We start from the raw sequence: 13,903 nt of genomic DNA, 5'->3' as shown, positions 1-13,903 counted from the left end.
CCAGGAATCTCTGGGATTACAGGCCCTGCAGGGTGTGAACAGCACTACATACCAGTCAGAACTAGCATTTTCAACCTTTTGGTTCCCTTACTCCATTTTATTCATTAGCACAGCAGTCATCCTACTGGGAAAAAGTGCCTGCTTTTGGGGGGCTTTGTGGGGTTTTTTTTCTGTTTTTTGGTTTGCAAATGTACTTAGTTCAGTAGCAGTCATGAAAATCTATGTAATCTTTCGGGGATTTGTATCTAGCACAGAGTTTACAAGAACAGGAAAGTGGGGAAAAGAAAAATATTTTGGATGAGTTATTACTAACACAAGATTAGGGTGCATGTTTAAATGACAGGTGAGCATCTGTTTTTTCTGAAAGTCCTTGTTAAAATACCGCTTCAGTTTTATGTTGAAATGAAGAATTGTGCATTGAGAAATTATCAAGTTGGTAGTAAGCTTTTCTGTCAATCTCAGTCCACACTGCATGGTTGTGCCTCCAGGAAAATTGCAGTCTTTGAGTATTATAACAGAAACTTTTAAAAGTTCCAGCTATGTCAATTTGATCTAAATCAATATTGCAAAAAAGGATCTGCTTCACACTATACCATTGAGAAATAAGAACTGCCCCAAGTAGATGCCTGCATCCCAAGGAGCCTCTGAGTCTTGACCTGACACTCGTATTATCCTGTTGAACTGTTAATTGAAGGAGTACCTCACAGATATTTTCAGTGCATACTGTATCTGTCTAAAATACTTTGTTCCTTTAAACAGAAGTTTTGCATTTGGTTTAGATCAAAACATTAAAATGAATTTCTGATGGGAGATTTCTGTGGGTGTGCTTGACCTCTCCAGAACTGAACAAAAACCGGAGAAAGCTCTTTGACCCATCCAACATCCGTGCCTCGTTCCTGGAAGGGGGAGCCAGTGGGAGACTGCCGCGCCAGTATCACTCGGACATTGCCAGTGTCAGCGGGCGCTGGTAGCAGGAGGTTGGGCTCAGAAATCAGCTGGAAAGATGGACATGGCAATCCTGTGGACAGCCTTCACTGCACACCACCCTCTGCACTTTGGGAGTTTGGGTGTCAAGGACCAAAGCGTTTTGTCTGCACAATACTGTGCCAAAAAAAATCAGAGAGAACACATTTTGTCAGTTGTCTTTTGAAACACCAAATGTGGGTTATGTTTTACTCATGTAGATTGGACAGAATTTGCAATAATAATAATATAGGGTTCTTTGTTTAGTATTTTATTACCTATAACTATAATGTATGCACTGAATTTTGTACTTTGTTGAATGAAGGAAGAATGAAGAGCTGGGATGCCAGAGAGCATAGATTTGGCTTTATCAAGATGGTTTTTTCTGGTACTGCTTAAAATAATTATTGAGGTCTTTCTGCACTTTACGTGTTCTGATTTCTTGTCCTGTGGAAATTTATTTCTCTCTTTCATTTCCATATCAATTTTTATATTGGCACTAATCAAATTTTTTCAGGTGTTCCTACATTAAGTCACATCTCACTATAATGGTACTAGAAACTGGTTCTTACGCAGATTTTTGTTTCTCCTCTCTCTGTCTCCCCGGTAGTTATCTGAAGAGATTGTTCCAAAATCAAGTCACTTGGTAGTGGACCAGTCCTGTTATGCTCTTATGAAGCAGTCTAATGCTGCCTGCAATAATACTCACTGTAACAGATGCAATGAAAGACCAAAATGGACCTTGCAATATTAACCCTTTGCAGTCAACATATTTAACTGCTGCCTGTTATGCTAAAACTGTTTTTAATGGTTGTCTCAAAGCAAAGGGCTATTTTTAGTACCCTGCCACTAAAGGACACTTATTTATATCAGACTTTTATTTTTAGATTCTATACATCTACAATACATAACAGATTAAACTGATCTACTGCAGATTTATGGTAGAGACCGAAAGGCATTCATCAAACTAGAGCTCTGGGCTGTCAGTTTGATTAAACAGACAACTAATCTAATTTGACAAGACAGCACTGTTGCCATTTAATAAATGACTCATATTTCTTACATGACTATGCATGCAGCAATGAAGTGACCTACATAAAATAGGTGTAATAGCATCTGTTTTGTTCGATCTAGATTTGTAATTGTCAGCTGCAGAAGTGTTTGAAACTTTGGAGATGAACTATTTCTGAAACAAGTTATGTTCAACAGAAAGAGTCCATGCTATAAGTGGCTAGAGCTAACTTTTGCATTCTTATACTGTGAAAGTCCGAAAGATTTGGCAATGTTATTCTTCTGTCTTTACAGATGTTGTGTTATGGGTTTATGAAGGGTTTCAGTGTAATGAAGGAATCCATAAGTGCCTCTTTTTGCAATGCATTGTGTAGTTTCCAAGCATTAATTGAAAAGCAGTCCCATGAGAAATATTGTGAATTACCTTACCTCTACTGTAATGTATTATTTATGTTCAGTGTACAAGCCTTTTGAGATGGACATAAACCACTGTCAAGTGCTCTTAACAGAAGGCATTAGAATAATATTTACAGTAGTTGGGGTTTATGCAAAAATGGGTGAGAGAGTTTTGACACTTTCCATGGATAATTCTTTCTCTTAAGGTGAGAATGCAAAATGATGTATGGATAAATTTGCACACACAAAGGGAATTTAAAGAGACTATTACTTGAGGGCATAGACCAAGCAATAATATAAAGTCTTGTGGTTAGCTAAAAATTGCTGCTCAGTGCTCATTTCAGCCATATCTACTTAATGGTGTATAACTGGGTGACTTCCCCTGTAGATCCAGTAGCAGCTTCGTCTGGTTTAAAAATGGTACTGCAGATGTGGCTGGCTAAAACCATATCTGCTACTCACACAGTTGTTCACACCAAGCTCCTGTGCCCAACACCAAGAGTCCATATCCATGTGTCTGAGAGATTTGTGTGGACGTGTGTCACACAGGCAAGAGTGACTTCATGGAAACCCTCTTGGAAGCCACAACTTCTCATTCTAAAGCTATTTTCACTTGTGCTTACTCCTAAGCATGCAGATAGTTCCATTCACAGGGACTGTTTATGTGCTTACAGATAAGCTGTCGTTTAAATGTTTGCATTTGCAAGCCCAGTGCTTACAAATCAAATTGTATTCAGACTCATTATTTTATGAAATATTTTTAATGAAATAAATATTCAGCAACACGTTGTACAGAATTTTCTGCAACCCCTTTCTTGCTTATTTTGCCTAAACCTAAAAGCATCCTAAAGCTTTACACTCAGATTTTTAGTCTTTTGTAAGTACGTGCTATGTATCCAGACGGTACTATACTCAGAAACTGATTTTCTTACAGTATTAAGTTGATGTGGTCTTTTGCTGAGCAGTGCTTATTTCATTTACACCAAAGTGGAAAATCTCCCATGAACAACAATTATTTTTCAGTAGGGTTTCACATTTAAAAAAAAAAAAAAAAAGAACACACTGGAAGTAAAGAAAATTCTCACTTACTTTGATTCCACAAAGGGAAAATAACAGTACAGTGTATCGTATTGTTAGTGTTACATTATGCACAAATATTTGACTTGCTACATAAAATGTTAGTTTTAAATCTGTGCCTTAATAGTGACCAGTTATCTGTAAATATAGAGCAGATACAGATTGTATTTTTGTGGGTTGTGTCCTTTTAGTGATTTTTTAAAAAAATAAAAGTTGAAATTAAAACATTAAAAATGGAAATTTTCAAAACTAATCAGTGTTGCATAAAATAAATTTATATAACTCCCTTGTATTCTGATTGGTTCATGAAATATTTTTATATAGACCCAGTTCCAGGGATGCTTGCTTGTTAATAAAATATAAAAAGCAGTATTTGACATAATTGCAACATGTTTCTTTCACATGTTAATGTTTCATGTGTTTTACTGTTCTTTTTATATCACATAGAGTGTCTTTGTCTGGCTTTTAAGTGAAAATGCTTTTTTGGGGTGCCTCTCCTTAATCTAAGAGGAGTTAATAGCAGGTTTTAGGAGTTTGCTCATGACTTGTATTCTTTGGTCTTCCCATTTTAATGACTGTTTTGGTCAGGTTAGCAGAGAGTTGTGTATGTTCTTTCACGGTGGTCATTGTACTGTCACTTCCAGTGTAGAAGTAGGGGGGAAAAAAGGAATTCTTTCTTTGGGCTGCTGGGACATGACCAGTCAGCCTGGCGAGAGGCACAGCTGTCACACTGAGGTAATGTGCACACAACAAACGCAGTCAGTCCTGTCTCTTTGCTCCACAGTGCTTGTACAGGTTCAGTATTGCTCTACCTCACTCAGTGCTTTCAGGCATCTCGTTATCCCAGCCTAACGTGGTCTCTGTTTTATAGACACAGCTCTCCACTTCAATGGCTGTTCCTGGCTCACTGACCTTGCAAAAATCTGTGAGTTGTTTTTCTGAGTACCTGCTGAGAAGTGCAGGTGTGGGAGCAAGTCTGTGAAGGAAATAGGTCAGCAAATTGTTCTGCTGAGGACAGCTGAAGGGTGTGGTGCTGAGCACCAACTTACCAGGCATTGACATAAATTACATGGAAATTTACAGGCAGGTGGGCTTGCAAACTGCACAGTGTTTCTGATGTCTGACCAATAGTCTGCTAGGCTGAAGCAAGGTAGTTTCCTTTGTGGGCAATTTATTTGGTCATATTGCTTCTAGTGGCTTCAGTCAGCAGGGTGTAACTCTGGTGTGGGAGAGAGGAGGAGGTGATGGAGCATCAGAGCTTGTTGGCTGCTGTCCATGTGGTGGAAGCAGTGTTCCCAGCAGCTGGCATGGCACAGCATCAGCAGGATTGCTCCCTGAGCAAACTGGGCATGTCTGTCTCTGCTACCAGTCAGTGGAACAAAACTGGTCATTTTCAGTCTGAGCAGAAAGTTGTGTTCTAGGAAATGGTGCCAATACACAAGAGAAAATAGATGGAGCCTCCAAGCTCTGTCAAGATGAAAAGTGAGGCATCTCTCACTGCTGTTGGGCCCCACTCCAATCAAACAGTTGCTGGAGGACACTTATTTTTCCAAAGTCCCTAGAAAACACAGTTGCACAAGTTTTATGGGTTCTGTTGTAAGCTGGTCAGTACAGGTGTGATGGGCAGGGGTATTCAGAAACTTGTGCTTGTGCTGTGAAGTAAGCCAAGGAGTATTTGATTCCAGGCAAGTGTGGACACTTGGAGCTATGTCTTATCCTTGAAGAACCAGCTTCGTTTGCATCACACATATTTGAGCAGAAGGAAGGTTTGGTTTTATTTGGAGTTGATGCAAAATTTTTGAGGATGCCAGAAGTTGCAAAAACTGGGAAACTGGTAGAAAAATTTGCAATATGCATGATTGGTGTCTGCAATATTGTTGACAGCTGCTTTGAAAGTGGTGAGCTGTAAGGACATTTGAGCAGGTAGGGGGAGGTATTTTAGAATGGTTAAAAGAACTCTTTGAATTGGGTGTAGTTGTGAGTGAGGAATATTTTATAATCTGAAAACTACACAATAAACTTGTGCTCTTGTATAAAATTCCTTTATTTTTATTTGGGTTAAGATAGTATCTGGAGCAGAAGTAACAAGAACCCAGAAATTACAAAAGGCTTTTTGTAGATGATAGGTTTGTATTAAAGAAAATTTGAGTTTTACATTTGTTTCCTGTGCTACAGAGGTACTTTTATATAGTACTTATAGTTTTAATGTTTTACATTATTTCATGAGTTAATAAAGCAGACTTTAAAAGTTAAAGTAGCAGAACAGTCACACTTGCCAATTTTGAATATTGACAAAGCTATTAGGAGGAGCTAAAGGTTAAGAAAGATGATTTTTTTCCTCTCACTTTGAAGAAAGTGTACTCTTAAAGAAACAGATTCAAACATTGTAGAGCGTTTTTGTGTTAGTCAGAGCATCATCTAGTGTCAAATTTCCCCACTCTTCTAATGAATAAGATTTGGGGAATATTTTCTCTGAGAAATGCAGAATGATTCCAGATGTTGATGAAAATATGAAGAAAGATGAATACATTGTGATGGAAATTACCCAGTTTGTGCCAAAACTGTGTTGCAACTTCATGGAAACTTAGAGATGGAAAAAGCAAAACATAATATGAGGGGGGAAAAAAAACCCCAAATAATTATATAACAAAGTAAAAATTTGTCACTTCTAACAATGGTTGATGAATGTTCTAAGAAATAATGCTGCTACTAATTTAATAACCCTATGACTATAAGCTGACATGGATGTTGCTACACTTCTTTGCTGTGATTAAAATCATGGTTTGTCACCCATGAAGGACAGAAGAGTTGAAGAGGCCTGAAATGCACATGGTAATAGATTATGGTCACAAAACTAAAGCCATCCACAGGAACTGGAATCTCATGCTGTGTATATACAATATAGAAGTGAAGAGGATGTGAGTTTTTTTGAGATTGAGAACATAAGAAACCTTCTGTAGACAGAACAAAATATTCACAACCCTTTCCTTTAGCAGGAGTTTTTCCACCCTGCAGCTGAACAATGTTTTGGTTCCTCAAGAATATGCTTCTGTTTTCATGCCACAGCTCACCTCAGAGAGAAGCTGCCACTGTATGGTACCAAAAAAACCCTTACTCTGAAGTAGCTTGAATAAGCACTGGGTGCTCAGCACTGACAGTTCAGTACTAAGAGTGCTGATTCTTCCCACACTGCATGATTTCTTTATGTAGCCCAGCATCTAGAAATCAGTGCAAAGCTGATGTGGTGAGGCTGAATTGCTGACAGATTTGAATCTTGCTTGGAAACTGTATGGGAGACAGCTAGGTAACTATTCCCTGTGGGGCAAGAGATATTTTGGTGCAGCTATATTAAAACTAGCTTTATGCCAGCACTGTTTCTCTTTGAACCAAATGGTGACAATAGCCAGCAAACTGGAATGCTGAAGGCATCTGTCACATAGGAAGGCTCCTCCTGAGCATGCCTCCAGCACTGGTTATCTTCCATCTTCAGTGAAAGTGGTTGCAGATGCTCCGCTGTTGACTCAGTGCTTTCTTTCCATTATACTTTTGGACTCCAAATGCTAGAAAGGGCAAACTTTTAAATTTTACATGCAGCTTGATGAGCTTTTTGCTTGCACAAGCATAACGTTTTCTTCTTTTCCTAGGAGTGATTAATGTGGACAGTATCCAGAACCACTAGAGTGGATGAGAGCTTTGAAAGATTTTTTTGAAGGATTTAAGAGTCATGACTGGAGACTGGAAATAACACTTCTGGCACTGCTGCCTTTTCTGGCTGCTGGTGGTGTCTGCTCACCTCTCCTAGATCTTGGCTCTCCCATGCTTGGCTCAAGTGTCTGCTCTCTTCTGATCAGCACTCAAGTTTCAAAGGAGTGTTTTTGGGAAGTTTGAGGCATTTCAACTTTTCAGGCAGACTAGTGTTTGCTTTTTGTGGTGGACTTTAAAACTGTGGCAGTGAGGATACAGGTGCTAATGATCATCCTTGGCCAGTGAGGAATTAAATGTGTAAGCACAACATAAACAGGACATTGTGGTTACAAGGCTGGTGTAGACAAGGGCATAATTTCTTCAGGAGGGCTGTTGTTTGTGAAGATTAAGTAAAGAAACTAGTTAGTTAGTTTGCTTGGTTGGTTCTTTTTTTAAAACATTCATAGAAAGGAGAATCCTTTTGCATGGTGTTATTATTGCAGTTTAAAAATGATTTTGCAAAGTGACTCCACAGGGCCCGTCCCTTAACCAGTAATAAAAGCACAGTTATTCATAGGCAGAAGGATTCTTTAATGTCCATCCAGTTCCACTTTAACGTTAAATATTGGAGTACAACAGCACATTTCTTCATTGCTTCCCACCTGCCTGTAATGCTTCTGAGGCCAATGCATCCATGTTCTTCAGCTGCATTTTATGTGTGGTTATTCTGTGCCCTGGCTCTGCTACAGAGACAAGGTAATGAAACCCCCCAAACAGAATTGCTTCTGATCTAGTTCCTACTGCATCTTCTCACTGTGTAAACACACCAGGAAGTAGGAAAGCGTTTCTGGGCTGAACAGATGTGTTGGTCTGCTGGAAGCTTTGAAACCCCATATTTTCAAGTCCTCCTTAATCTTTGTGATGAATTTGTAAGCTTCAAGATGTTTTACATCTGGTTCTGTTTGTCAAATTCCTTTCAAGTGTTCAGTTTTGGTGATTATACCATCTGTGATAAAATGGGCATTAAATCAAATGCTACATGAAGATGCATTGTCTGTTCAAAGCTATACTAGAAATGGAATCTTTCGTATTTTGTATCCTTGGTCTATTTTGGGTTTAAGTGAAATTTTATAGACATTTCAGAATTTGTGTTTATACAGAAAACCCCAGAATGTTATGACAAAGAATCACAGAGGCTGTGTCCCTTCCACCTCCCTTCCCGAAAGCAGATAAGTCAGTGTTCCATTTTAAAGCATATTTTTTACATAATTGAGATTTTCCAAGCTCAAAAAATTTGGCAGAAGACAAATCCAGTTTTTTATGGTTCCTGAAGGCAAATCACTTTCTGATAAACACTCCAGTGTGTCTTTGTGTGCTATTCAACATGGGAGGTGTGCAGAAATATCAAAAAGATGTTGAAAGCTTTCTTGCTTGACCTCTTAACTCTTCACCAGGTCAACTTTTCCTTTGGCGTAAGTCTGGTGAAATTGTTCTGTGTTTAAGCACAGAAAAGAAATCCATGGCAGAGCAATACTTCCTCACTGCATGCTGTGACCTTGTCTGAAGTTTTTGGAAACAAGTTCTCCAGGCTTCTAGACCTGATAAGATGCTGTATGAAATGTCTAGTTGCTACATGTTCACCTGCTCAGAAATGAGAAGCTTTGTGCTGCGTGGTGAATGGGCTTTTAATCTGTGTACCCAAGGGAACCAATTATTTTGTGTGTTTCATACTCAAGCATGGAAGGGCAGTACACAAAATAGTATGAATTTTCAGGTCTTCCTTTTCCCATAAAAGCTGTCTCTTGCTATGCTGCTTTGGTACAAGTAGAGTTCTTTCAGTTCCTGGTAAATAAAGTGGACTGCCCCAGATTTGTCAAACCAAATGTTATGGTTTATATCCTGGCAGCTACCCAAATCTCCATAAGGGTGAGTTTTACTCCATGGGGACCCATAACTGAACCCAGTAGTGGCAAATGCTTTCTTAATGGTTTATTTTCCTTTTGCAGCATTCACAACTATCATTATGTAATAATCCTAATGAAGAATTGAACCAGCACAATTTCTTATTATTTGGAGGTGTAATATTGCTATGTTATAAACAAAGTGAGGAGTTGGATGGTCAAAGGTTAACATGAACAACTATTAGAAAGACTGGATGACAGTCTCCATATTTGACTTTGGGAGGTGTTACTGCAACAGGCCTTTAAGGAACACAAAATATTGCAAACCTTTGCTTTGCCACTGCTTATTAGCTGGAGTGGTAATGATTAATGATTAGGGGAGGAAACCGGCTGTGTGGTGCACCTTTTAAGAAACATCACCAAACCACTGCTCTGAAGAGCAGTGTTTCATTATTGTTTTTAATTTCTATTCATTAGGTATTAAGCCTATATTATATAAGTGTGGGTTCATTCATCTGTTGAGAAAGTGTTGGAAAGTTTTCAATTAATGATGACAACAAAAATTGTCACTCTTCATTTTCAGTGATTGGCCCATCTTCAGTGGGGGTTGGAATGGAGAGCTTCGCTTCTAGGCAAAAAGTTTACTTTAAATGCAGGTGAAGTTAGAATCTGTTTCAATCCCCTTCTGAATATTTGTCATATAAATTACATGACATCATACCTCAGATTTCCCCAAGGAGATACTTAGGTTGCAATCAAGTCATGCTTTGATTTCTGTCCCTGTGGGTTGGCTAGATGGGGTTTCACTCCTCTTACTGGAAGTTTTTGAATCACTGTAACCATTCTCTACTCTTTTCATGGGCTGCCTGGTTGGCTGGTTTACCTTCTCTCTCACTATCCCCCTTTGCAGGGCTTCCAGCCCCAAGCTGGGTGTCTCACAGGACAGGATTTATCGCTGTGATTTGGGTGTCTTATGGGACACTGCTCACAGAGGGTTTATTGCTGTGGTTGTTATGGTGTGGCCAAGCTGTGGTGGGCCAGCTCTGGCCAAATGTCAGGTGCCCACCTCAGTGGGGCAGGGCCACACTGGGCTGACAGCTGGTGGGTGGCAGTAAGAATGGGGACATCCCTTACTGGCTACTGTCACAGGAGAAATGGACTCCACCTGGGGAAAATTAACTTCATTTCTTGACAATTAAAATACATTTGGGTGGTGAGAAACAAAGGGACATTAACCCTGTTGCCAGCTGTTTCTGCCCCCACGGCCTCCCTTTGCCCGCAGCAGCGTTTTCCCGCCTCAGCCCCCGAGGAGCTCAGAGGGGCGGTGAGAACCGGGCAGAACCGGCTGGAACCGGCCGGAACCGGCCGTGACCCACCTGGGGCAGCCCCGCGCTCCCCTCACACAGACCCTCAGCCCCGCTGCTGCCCCAGGGACCTGCTCCTGCCCCAAATCCCACCTTGGCCTGTCCAAGGGGGGTTCGGAAGCGGCCCTGGACAGCTGGGACACAGGAGACACTGCCAGAGGTGTCACCTTCAGCCAAAGAGACGCAGCACCAGGGGCTGCCTCTCCCCTCACACCTGCAGGCCAGGGAGCTGAGCACACACACCGGTGAGGATGGCCCAGCTGCCATTTGGGAATCGAGATGCACCTGGAGGGGCTCCTGGTGAGCTGCCAAGACGGAGCCATTCTGGTGACGAGCTGCTCCTAACCCCTTCCATCCCTGGGCAGGACAGGGCTCCTCAGCGCGATGGTTTGGGGCTGTGGACAGTGTGGGAAGCAGCTGCCTCCAGTGCCACAAGTGCCTGCCTGAGTCACCTGGAAAAGGAGAGTGTTGGTCCTGGTGAGGAGAGAGGCAGGGGAAAGCAGGAGGAGCAGTGCACTCAGAGCACCCACAAAGGTAAGTCCTCTCTTAAAGTTGTGTAGAAGGAACAGGGTGATTGTAAAGCTGTGTGTCATCAGGCAGTGTGGTCCCTCTGTGCTGTGTGTTGTATCCATGATGAGGTGTTTCATATCAGGGGTTTGGGTCTGTTGTTCCTCGGCAATATGTTGTCTCTGTGCTGGGTCATCCTGACAGCCTTTAGTGTTTGACTTTGTGGCTGAGTATTTGCCTGTATTTGGACCACAGAGGGACTGTAGAGGATATTGAAGTCTCCAAATGCTTGATTTTCCTTGCTTTAAAATGCTTCTTTGCAGCCAGGTGTATTTTGAATTACATATCTGGCCTCATCCAAGTCTTGGCTTGTCAGTGTGAGTGCAAATTCATGAAATCCAAGAGCACCCTGAGGAGGGTCCCCTGCACTGCTACGTGCTCGGTCTCCAGCTCTGGGTGCTGCCTGGGCACAGGGAGGGTGTGTTTGTGTAGGATACTCTGTGGTTTGAAGTTACATTCCAGTGCAATAACTTGGGTGATGAATTTAGGGCTAGGCTTTGGGAGAGAATCATGTGTTGTTCACACGGGTCAAAAGTCATCCAAATCACAGTTTAAAAAATTGTTTTTGTAAGAAATAGTTTTGGGGTAGGCTGTTGAATATATTTAGTTATTTGCTAGCTGTATAAATCGGACCTTGCATCTTTATCCCTTAATCTGTGCTGATTTGTTATGTTCACATGAATACAAAAGCAATCCAAAAAAAGTCATGATTCAAATTGACACCGCTTTAAAACATCCGATAAAGGAATTGCTTTCTCTTTAGTCACCGATATTTTTGTGAGGCATGGGAGGAAAGGCAATAGCAGATGGCAGAAATTTCCAGCAACATGCAGTGTGAGATGTAAGCAGAGCTTTCCCAGCACCCCTGCTGTGGCAGCAGATGGAGGGATTGGCAAGGCGGGAGGAGCTGCTTTTGTTCGGTGCTTCGAGAGCCGGGCTCTGCTGGGTGAGCCGCGGCTGGCAGAGCTGACAGCGCTGAGGCAGCCAGGGCTGAGGGAAGGGGGACAAATGCCAAGGGAGGGGGTGCCAAAGGCACCGCAAATATGTAGCAAAACTCCTAATGATGCTTTGAGGTTTTCCTCTCTCTAGACCTTTTATGGCTTTTTCCAAGGCCAGAGATCATAACTGTGGCTTTCCCCCAACCTGTGCCTTCGTGCACACACACACAGGGGTAGCATTTCTGCATTTTTAAACCTCTGCAAAACATTCAGAATCTTCACAACCTTTCTGTTTTTTCTGAGACAAAACAAACTTAAATATACGAGAGCACATCATTCGGTTAATTGCTGTCACCTGTGTTTGCCATCAAGTGTTTAAAATTATGTCTAATTGGGCTAGAAAAGAAACCCACTTTTTTCTGTTACAGCCTTGATTTTTCAGAGCTGGTAGAAAATGAATTTTGTGAAAGCTTATAGGTTAGCTGTTATTTTACACCATGCATTGTGTTTTCTTGCAGCCTACTTTCATTCAACACATCCAAAATGATAAGATTTACCACTCTTTTTAAGTGATATCTGTAGAACTGATACTTGAAATTATCATTCCAACAGTCAGATTATTATGTACAAATCTTTGCTTTTTAGGTTTGTGTTGATGAGTTTGTTTATTTTAGGGACCTTGAAATTGAGGGACTTCACGTTTTCTCTGGTATGGTGCAATGAGAAGTGCACATCCACTGTGCTGTTAGACTGCTATATGGGAGGCTAAACAGCTCCTCGAGTCAAAGAGAAGCACCAGGAGAGTTGCAGCTCATATTTAGGTCAGAAGCAATAAAAGAAACCTCCCTGAAAGTGTCACTGATTAATCATTAAAGTGAAAGATTTTTCTACTTTGCGTGTAAAGATACAGTATGTTAAAATTGCAGTTGGTGGGTTAGTACAAAACACGCAGATCTAGCTGAAGCTTTGTCTGAGGACAGTGACCTGTGAATTGTATTTTTAAATCTGTCACTGAGCTTTCAGGTAGCCAGGGGCACTGTCTGGGCTCGTCAGGAGTCATGAAGCAGCTGTATTTTGTAAGAGTCTGGAAACCTGCCGGTAACGGCCTCACAAACAACATCCTTTGGCTGAAATGATAAACTTCATTAGGTCAATATAACTACACATACTAAAGAATTTTAAACGTACTTTTACAAGACTACATAAAAATATTACATGCTTACAGTCTTTACAACCAGTAAAGACTGAGGAAAATCATCTAGTGGTTATTAAACTTTCTTTCATCCTCTAAATTAAGCTGCTGAAGTAGGTCAGTGTTGTTGACTATTACTCTCTTTTTAACCAAAGAGAAGTTAAACATTTTCACAGTTTAGAAATTTCTATACTAAATAACTGCATTTTATATGGCTTGTGGAATTTCGGTAACAGCTGCTTCGTTTTTTGTATTTGAGCACATGATTTCTGGAACTTCGGGAAGGCAGGTAAAAGACTTGAGGTTAAGAGAGCCAATGACCAGTGTTTTATTTCTGTAAATGTTGTGTTCTAAATAACTTTAGCTTTGGTCACATGGAGAAAGCACAGGGAGTTTTGATGGTGTTCTGAGTGTATTTATCCCTGCTCTTCTCAGTGGTGAATATTGAATCAAATGTAGCACTGGAGATTGGAGATTTTGTGCATCTCCTGTTGTTTGCACAAAAGCTTAAGGTAGATTAAGTATTGTGATAAAAGCTGATTTCAAGAGTTAGTAATAGCGTGTGTGGGCTTTGTTTTTGTTATGTCTTAAACCACAGAAAGATACTGTTTGCATGCATGTGTGAATGTGAGATTTTAATGCAGATTTCTACAATGTGCTACTTTTTGACTTGTTTTAAATTTGAAAGATTAGCAGATCGTTCATCTTTAGAAGACCTGAATTTGCAAAGAGGAAGATATTCCTGACAATACGTGAGAAATGTATTTGTGCTCCCAAGCAATACAAAGAGGAGAGAGAAAACATTTATAA

The 13,903-nt window shown here is 40.7% G+C and overlaps 2 protein-coding genes across 5 annotated transcripts in view; both read left to right on the top strand.

Moving 5' to 3' along the window:
- The window catches only part of BICC1 (BicC family RNA binding protein 1), a 91,923-nt gene extending 88,088 nt beyond the window's left edge, over window positions 1-3,835 (top strand). For both annotated transcript variants that reach the window (XM_069019114.1, XM_069019115.1), the window contains one exon: window positions 841-3,835. In XM_069019114.1, coding sequence (XP_068875215.1) covers window positions 841-971 — 131 coding nt within the window. In that variant the 3' untranslated portion in view covers window positions 972-3,835. The remainder of the gene's footprint in view (window positions 1-840) is intronic.
- A 6,692-nt stretch (window positions 3,836-10,527) lies between these two features.
- PHYHIPL (phytanoyl-CoA 2-hydroxylase interacting protein like) overlaps window positions 10,528-13,903 on the top strand; it is a 128,726-nt gene continuing 125,350 nt past the window's right edge. Inside the window, exons 1-2 of one of the 3 annotated variants that reach the window (XM_069019112.1) lie at window positions 10,528-10,641; window positions 10,767-10,930. The gene's annotated coding sequence lies outside the window, so the exon portion shown is untranslated. Of the gene's footprint in view, window positions 10,642-10,682; window positions 10,931-13,368; window positions 13,383-13,903 lie in introns of those variants that run through there. The other 2 variants (XM_069019113.1, XM_069019111.1) reach the window with 2 other exon arrangements.

The sequence above is a fragment of the Aphelocoma coerulescens genome, chromosome 6 (assembly GCF_041296385.1).
Source record: "Aphelocoma coerulescens isolate FSJ_1873_10779 chromosome 6, UR_Acoe_1.0, whole genome shotgun sequence".
Classification (NCBI taxonomy): domain Eukaryota; kingdom Metazoa; phylum Chordata; class Aves; order Passeriformes; family Corvidae; genus Aphelocoma; species Aphelocoma coerulescens.
Note: the sequence above shows the minus strand (reverse complement) of the source record. Positions and strands in the feature narration are given on the sequence as shown.